This window comes from Anopheles coustani, unplaced genomic scaffold (genome assembly GCF_943734705.1).
Source record: "Anopheles coustani unplaced genomic scaffold, idAnoCousDA_361_x.2 U_18, whole genome shotgun sequence".
Lineage (NCBI taxonomy): Eukaryota > Metazoa > Arthropoda > Insecta > Diptera > Culicidae > Anopheles > Anopheles coustani.
Window position 1 is genome coordinate 25,697 of NW_026525231.1, and position 8,549 is coordinate 34,245.

The window sequence follows — 8,549 nt, forward strand, 5'->3', positions numbered from 1 at the left end:
TTTTAGTTCCCCTTTTTGACGTAACGGGTTCGGCCCTATAAATCAATTATGGCCGTAATTGCCATAATTGCCTATGTTTTTGTTTACGTGTTTGAATGTCAATTTTTGCCTGATCATCCTCCGCCCCCTTGACACTCGTCAACAATTATTCTCCACGTGGTGATAAGCTCAGTTTGTTGCCTCCGGTAGCAAGCAAATTTTAGCGATTGGCCTAACCGAAATTCCCTTTGCAGTTCTTAATGTTACCACACGTGTCAAACTATCCGTGCCGGGGTGCGTCTCAACTATCCGCGCGAGTGGCCATTGTGTTGTAGGAAGAGCCTCGTCCATCAGGATTGCCAGTCTGCCAGGTGCGAAATCTGAATTGCTGCAGGTCTTCATCGTATCCCTTTGCATCTCTTGTAGATACTCGCTGGCCCAATGTTTCCAGAAGCGCTGGACGAGCAGTTGCCACTTCTGCCACTCGCTCAGGGTGTACGTCTTTCGGTTTGAATAGTCCGGCTCGGGGATGGCGTTCATGGATGTGCCTATAAGAAAATGTGCAGGTGTTAAAGCGGCTAAATCGTTGGGGTCGTCCGACATAGGTAACAGCGGACGCGAATTCATTGCTGCCTCTATTTGGTGCAGCACAGTGATGTATCCTTCATAAGGCAGTCTCGTGCTGCCCAGCTGGCGAAACAGGTGTCTTTTGGCGGTCTTCACTGCAGCTTCCCACAATCCGCCAAAGTGTGGAGCCCTTGGTGGACTGAAGTGCCAAGTGATGCCCATATCAGCACAAGTCGAAACGATGATGTTACTTTGCTCCTGATCATGGAGCATCTCGAATAGCTCACTAAGCTCCCGGGCTGCGCCTTCGAAGTTTTTACCGTTGTCCGAGTAGATATGGGACGGACGTCCTCGGCGCGATGCAAACCGTCGAAGTGATGCTAGGAAACCAGCAGTGGTCAAATCACCCACTAGTTCCAGGTGAACAGCCTTCGTAGCAAAGCAAACAAATACGCAGAGGTATGCTTTGGCGGGCTCTGCTCGTTTGTGGATCGGTCGTAGGTAGATCGGCCCAGCATAGTCCACTCCGATGGTCGCGAACGGTCGATTCGGTGTGATCCGCGATGATGGTAACTGCCCGATTTGTTGCTGCGCAAGTATGGGCTGTTGGCGAATGCATCGTAAGCAGTGCCTAACGACGCTTTTCACCAGATGTCGTCCGTCGAGTGGCCAAAATTCTTCGCGAATCTGGGAAAGCAGCAATCTTCCGCCACCATGTATGAGTTCTCTATGAAGGTGCTCTGCGATGCGGCGTGCGAAGATGTGCTTCTTGGGCAGAAGAATTGGATGTTTCGATTGATAAGGCAGTTGTGAGAGCTTGAGGCGCCCTCCTACTCTCATAACTCCTTCGCTGTCGATGAACGGGCTCAGACGTCTAAGTGGTGAGCGCTTTGGAACCACCTCACGCTTCCTCAACCGCTCGAGCTCCGTTGGAAATGCGTCTTGCTGTGCCAGCTTGCATAGCACAGTTTTAGCAGCTTCCATGAGGTCCGGAGTGATAGTTGATGACGCTGGGGGCTCCAATGGATCGCGGCGAGTACGGCACTTCTCCTTAGCATTGCGCACGAATCTAAGGCAATACCCAATGACGCGTAGAAGCTTGGTGTATGATGAGTACCGCTCGAACCAAGGATGCACTGTCTCGATGACGGCAACCGCTGCACTCACTTGACGAATCTCTAGCTCGGCACCATCCGCAACCGTTGGTGTTGAATTTGGCCATTCAGACGCTGGACGAATTAACCACTCTGGACCGCTGCTCCACAGTGCACTTTTCACGAAATCTGCTGCGGTCACGCCTCGTGATACCAAGTCAGCAGGATTCGAACATCCCGCAATGTGTTTCCAGGGATGGAGATGTGAGTAGGCTTGTACCTCCGCGACGCGATTGCCTACATACGTTTTCCAATTGTTGGGCGGTGAACTCAGCCAATGCAGCGTAACTGTCGAGTCGGACCAAAAATATGACTCCGCTGATTCGAGTCCCATCGCCTGCTTCACACGATCGTATAAATGCGCTCCTGTAACGGCTGCATTAAGTTCTAATCGCGGTAATGTAACCCGTTTTAGTGGTGCTAAACGTGACTTCGATGCTAATAGCGAGATTCGTACGTGTCCTTGTTTGTTTTCACAACGCGAGTAAATACATGCACCGAACGCGGCTTCAGAGGCATCACAAAACGTATGTAACTGAACGCGAGAATCAGGTAAGAGAGCGTAGCGATCACTTTTATAACCGGAAATAATTGGCCAGTCGGATTTAATGGATGTCCACTTTTTATAGATGCTGTCAGAAACAGGATTATCCCAGCCAGGCTTCTGCACCCACAATTCCTGCATCAGCAACTTAGCGCGAATGATGATCGGCGATATCAATCCTATCGGATCGAACATTCGGGAGATGCCAGAGAATATTAACCGCATTGTGGGGTAGCTAGTGTCGGCGTCGATCCGCGACTCGAAGGATAAAACGTCAGCTTCGGGCTCCCAAGCGATACCGAGTGCCTTTATCTTCTCGTCGGGCATAAATTGAAGCGTTGACTGCGTTCCGATCTGATCCTCCGTCAAACCAGAGAGCACGGCCAACTTACTAGAGGTCCATTTTCGCAGAGAGAATCCACCCTTTTTTAACAATTCATCGAGCTCCTCTCGTAGCTGCTTTGCTTGCTCCTCTGAATCAGCACCACCGATGAAGTCGTCCACGTAGAAATTTTGAACCAAAGCTTGTGCAGCATGCGGAAAGTTCGTGCCTTCATCCTCGGCCAACTGCAGCAACGTACGCGTAGCCAAAAAAGAAGATGGAGCAAGCCCGTAGGTCACCGTATTCAGCTCGTAAGTCTCCACTGAAGCATCCGGTGAGAATCGAAACAACACGCGTTGAAACCGACGGTCATCAGGATGGACTTCTATCTGCCTGTACATTTTCGCGATGTCACCAACGAGCGCTACTTTGTAGGTGCGAAAACGAAGAATTATATCCAGCAACTGGTCTTGCACTACTGGACCGACACGCAATGCATCGTTTAGCGAATATCCAGTAGATGTCTTCGCTGATCCGTCGAAAACGACCCGGAGCTTTGTCGTCGTACTAGATTCTTTCAAAACGGGATGGTGCGGTAAGTAATACCCGTGATCATTGTCTGCTGGAGACGTGGGAGTCATGTGCCCCAGTTCCAAGTACTCTTTCATGAACTTGTGGTATTCTTCTTTTAGGTCTGGATCACGTTGGAGTCTTCTTTCGAGAAGTATGAAGCGGTGCAAAGCCATATCCCTTGACAGTCCAAGTTTGTCAAAGAAATCTGGTTGCTTCGGAAGACGAACTATGTATCGACCCGATGGATCCCGCTGGGTTGTGTTTCGGTAAATAGCCTCACATTGGCGTTCTTCGGGTGAGTAGCCATCGTTGAACCATAACTCTTCTGATTTCCAAAACCGCTCGATGGATTCTTCTAGAGTTGTCATACAAATTACAGCTGTCGTGTGAGCAACATTAGAAGTGCCTTCCGAAGGCTCTGGCGATCCAATCGAACCAGTGACGACCCATCCGAATACGCTTTCCTGCAGCGTTGGAAGGGTAGGTGCTAGTTTGAGCTGGGCGCTACCTTCGAAGAAAGCAGCATAATGTCGAGCGCCAAGAATAATGTCGATTGCCGAAGATTTGTAGAACTCTGGATCGGCTAGGATCAGCTCGGACGGGATGTTCCAGCTCGTCGTGTTAACGTCCCGCAGCGGCAGATTAGCCATCAACTTGTCGACAATCAAAAATTCGACACCCACTTCAAACTGTTTCGTTCGTGAGGCAATCTTCGCGTGAACGGATTCTTTCAGCGGACGGGTAGATTGGCCTGCACCCTGCAGCATAACATTAACCTTCTTTCTTTTTAGCCTCAGTCGATGAGCGAGCTGACTGCTTATCATATCAGGCTGCGAGGCACTGTCCAAAAGTGCTCGAGCTGGATGAACTAATCCGAAAGAATCAACTATATTGATGATGGCAGTTTGGAGCAAAACCTGCGTTGGTGCTCGCTCCATTGCTGCTGCGAAAGTTCGCTGAAGATTTGCCGTGTGATCGTTAGTGGCTGGTCCAATGCTCGCAGCTGGCATGGCAGTGGAGAATGTTCCGGCAGAGTGATCCTGTGACGTGTGTGAGTGCAACATAGTGTGGTGTTGTGAATTACAGTGGCGGCATTTGTACTGCGAAGTGCAGTCGCGGGCGCGGTGATTGTCTCGAAGGCAATTCAAACATAATCGTGCGTTCATTACGGTGCGATGGCGTTCGTTCGGGCTCAATGCAATGAATCGGGAACACTTTGCAAGAAAATGCTCTGAATCGCACAGAGAGCATTTGCGTACAGCATTTGATGCCGCTGCAAAGCTTCCTAGCCGCGTGGGTGGCATCCGTTTTGTATGATGTTGCGCTTCGCTAAAACTGACATCCTGCTCCTTGTTCACCGATAGCGTTTCAAGCACTCGCATACGGCGCTGCAAGAAAACAATCAGGCTAGCATACGTCGGGCTTTCTTCGTTTGATGCGTGCTCCTCCCAGTCCCTCAGTGTGCTTGTTGGCAACTTGGTGCACAACAAGTGTTCCAGCAAAACTCCCCATGTATCCGTCCTTTCCCCAAGATGGTCAAGGGTTTTCTTGTGCCGTTCGAACTCGTCCACTAAGAGGTGCAGTGCGGTCGCGGTTTCCCTTTTCGCGGGCGTCATAGTGAACAGTGCTTGCAAGTGACGTTTTTTCAATAAATATTCGTTGGAGTAGCGCGCCGTTAATGCCTGCCACGCTATCTCGTAATTTGCCGCGCTAATAGTGATCGCTTCTATCACTTGTGCTGCTTCACCCTTAATCGCTGCGCGCAAGTAATGAAACTTTTGGATGGCGGGAAGATCACGGTTGTCGTGAATCAGACACTCGAACGTGTCCCGAAACGTAAGCCATTCCATGTAATCTCCATGAAACTGAGGCAGTGATATGGTCGGAAGTTTAATACCAGCCAAGGAATTACCGGTGGCATTAAATGACGAGCCTTGTGAGGGTCTTTTTGCCTTCAGTTCTGCTTCCACCCGTATCAAACGAGGCTCGAAATCGGCGCGAAGAGCTTCATTTTGCTTGACCTCCTCTTCGGTTGTAGCTCCGTCTTCAAGCTCCTGCTGCAGCTTTTCAAGATCTTCACATAACCTTTCGAACTTGGATATTCTGGCTTCTACTTCAACAAGATCACGGTCTTGTTGAAAATCGCGAACGAAGCTTTCGTAACGGCTGAGTGAAACGAGAAGGATCGCTCTTCTCGACGAAAGGATGATGGGTTCCGCGGGCATTTTGAATCGAAAAACGGCGTACGTAGCGTTTATGGTATCGCGCAATGAAAACGGCCCGAAATCGCGAAGATAAAATTAACCAACGTTCGTATTTCAAGAATCCTGGTCACGGCACCAATGTTCTTGCGCGAGTTTTCTTTCGGGGTATGTTTCGGATGGCTTCAGCTGCGTTTTATAATTACCCGGGTGATTTTTGGTGGAAGAGAGAGTTTTGCTTTATTGCAACTATCTTTTATAACCTTTTTGTAACTCCCTTTTAGTTCCCCTTTTTGACGTAACGGGTTCGGCCCTATAAATCAATTATGGCCGTAATTGCCATAATTGCCTATGTTTTTGTTTACGTGTTTGAGTGTCAATTTTTGCCTGATCAGTGACTTTAAAGAGAATGAGACGATGCAAAATGAGGTTTAGAAGGTGCTTAAAGTGACTTTAAAGAGAATGAGACGATGCAAAATGGTGTTTAGAAGGTGCTTAAGGTGACTTTAAAGAGAATGAGACGATGCAAAATGAGGTTTAGAAGGTGCTTAAAGTGACTTTAAAGAGAATGAGACGATGCAAAATGGTGTTTAGAAGGTGCTTAAGGTGACTTTAAAGAGAATGAGACGATGCAAAATGAGGTTTAGAAGGTGCTTAAAGTGACTTTAAAGAGAATGAGACGATGCAAAATGGTGTTTAGAAGGTGCTTAAAGTGACTTTAAAGAGAATGAGACGATGCAAAATGGTGTTTAGAAGGTGCTTAAAGTGACTTTAAAGAGAATGAGACGATGCAAAATGAGGTTTAGAAGGTGCTTAAAGTGACTTTAAAGAGAATGAGACGATGCAAAATGAGGTTAAGAAGGTGCTTAAAGTGACTTTAAAGAGAATGAGACGATGCAAAATGGTGTTTAGAAGGTGCTTAAGGTGACTTTAAAGAGAATGAGACGATGCAAAATGAGGTTTAGAAGGTGCTTAAAGTGACTTTAAAGAGAATGAGACGATGCAAAATGGTGTTTAGAAGGTGCTTAAGGTGACTTTAAAGAGAATGAGACGATGCAAAATGAGGTTTAGAAGGTGCTTAAAGTGACTTTAAAGAGAATGAGACGATGCAAAATGGTGTTTAGAAGGTGCTTAAAGTGACTTTAAAGAGAATGAGACGATGCAAAATGAGGTTTAGAAGGTGCTTAAAGTGACTTTAAAGAGAATTAGACGATGCAAAATGGTGTTTAAAAGGTGCTTAAAGTGACTTTAAAGAGAATGACACGATGCAAAATGAGGTTTAGAAGGTGCTTAAAGTGACTTTAAAGAGAATGAGACGATGCAAAATGGTGTTTAGAACGTGCTTAAGGTGACTTTAAAGAGAATGAGACGATGCAAAATGAGGTTTAGAAGGTGCTTAAAGTGACTTTAAAGAGAATGAGACGATGCAAAATGGTGTTTAGAAGGTGCTTAAAGTGACTTTAAAGAGAATGAGACGATGCAAAATGAGGTTTAGAAGGTGCTTAAAGTGACTTTAAAGAGAATGAGACGATGCAAAATGGTGTTTAGAAGGTGCTTAAGGTGACTTTAAAGAGAATGAGACGATGCAAAATGAGGTTTAGAAGGTGCTTAAAGTGACTTTAAAGAGAATGAGACGATGCAAAATGAGGTTTAGAAGGTGCTTAAAGTGACTTTAAAGAGAATGAGACGATGCAAAATGGTGTTTAGAAGGTGCTTAAGGTGACTTTAAAGAGAATGAGACGATGCAAAATGAGGTTTAGAAGGTGCTTAAAGTGACTTTAAAGAGAATGAGACGATGCAAAATGGTGTTTAGAAGGTGCTTAAGGTGACTTTAAAGAGAATGAGACGATGCAAAATGAGGTTTAGAAGGTGCTTAAAGTGACTTTAAAGAGAATGAGACGATGCAAAATGGTGTTTAGAAGGTGCTTAAGGTGACTTTAAAGAGAATGAGACGATGCAAAATGAGGTTTAGAAGGTGCTTAAAGTGACTTTAAAGAGAATGAGACGATGCAAAATGGTGTTTAGAAGGTGCTTAAAGTGACTTTAAAGAGAATGAGACGATGCAAAATGAGGTTTAGAAGGTGCTTAAAGTGACTTTAAAGAGAATGAGACGATGCAAAATGGTGTTTAGAAGGTGCTTAAGGTGACTTTAAAGAGAATGAGACGATGCAAAATGAGGTTTAGAAGGTGCTTAAAGTGACTTTAAAGAGAATGAGACGATGCAAAATGGTGTTTAGAAGGTGCTTAAGGTGACTTTAAAGAGAATGAGACGATGCAAAATGAGGTTTAGAAGGTGCTTAAAGTGACTTTAAAGAGAATGAGACGATGCAAAATGAGGTTTAGAAGGTGCTTAAAGTGACTTTAAAGAGAATGAGACGATGCAAAATGGTGTTTAGAAGGTGCTTAAGGTGACTTTAAAGAGAATGAGACGATGCAAAATGAGGTTTAGAAGGTGCTTAAAGTGACTTTAAAGAGAATGAGACGATGCAAAATGGTGTTTAGAAGGTGCTTAAGGTGACTTTAAAGAGAATGAGACGATGCAAAATGAGGTTTAGAAGGTGCTTAAAGTGACTTTAAAGAGAATGAGACGATGCAAAATGGTGTTTAGAAGGTGCTTAAGGTGACTTTAAAGAGAATGAGACGATGCAAAATGAGGTTTAGAAGGTGCTTAAAGTGACTTTAAAGAGAATGAGACGATGCAAAATGGTGTTTAGAAGGTGCTTAAGGTGACTTTAAAGAGATTGAGACGATGCAAAATGAGGTTTAGAAGGTGCTTAAAGTGACTTTAAAGAGAATGAGACGATGCAAAATGGTGTTTAGAAGGTGCTTAAAGTGACTTTAAAGAGAATGAGACGATGCAAAATGAGGTTTAGAAGGTGCTTAAAGTGACTTTAAAGAGAATGAGACGATGCAAAATGGTGTTTAGAAGGTGCTTAAAGTGACTTTAAAGAGAATGAGACGATGCAAAATGAGGTTTAGAAGGTGCTTAAAGTGACTTTAAAGAGAATGAGACGATGCAAAATGGTGTTTAGAAGGTGCTTAAGGTGACTTTAAAGAGAATGAGACGATGCAAAATGAGGTTTAGAAGGTGCTTAAAGTGACTTTAAAGAGAATGAGACGATGCAAAATGAGGTTTAGAAGGTGCTTAAAGTGACTTTAAAGAGAATGAGACGATGCAAAATGGTGTTTAGAAGGTGCTTAAAGTGACT

General features: G+C 45.1%; 1 protein-coding gene across 1 annotated transcript; it reads right to left on the reverse strand.

Moving 5' to 3' along the window:
* Positions 1-246: 246 nt before the first annotated feature.
* Positions 247-5,364, reverse strand: LOC131271137 (uncharacterized; the record flags this gene model as incomplete). The annotated part of the gene is made up of 2 exons (XM_058272523.1): positions 4,480-5,364; positions 247-4,179 (listed from the first exon to the last, which is right to left on the reverse strand). Coding segments are annotated over exons 1-2 (4,818 nt in total), but the record flags the coding sequence as incomplete, so codon positions are not given.
* Between the last annotated feature and the right edge of the window lie 3,185 nt (positions 5,365-8,549).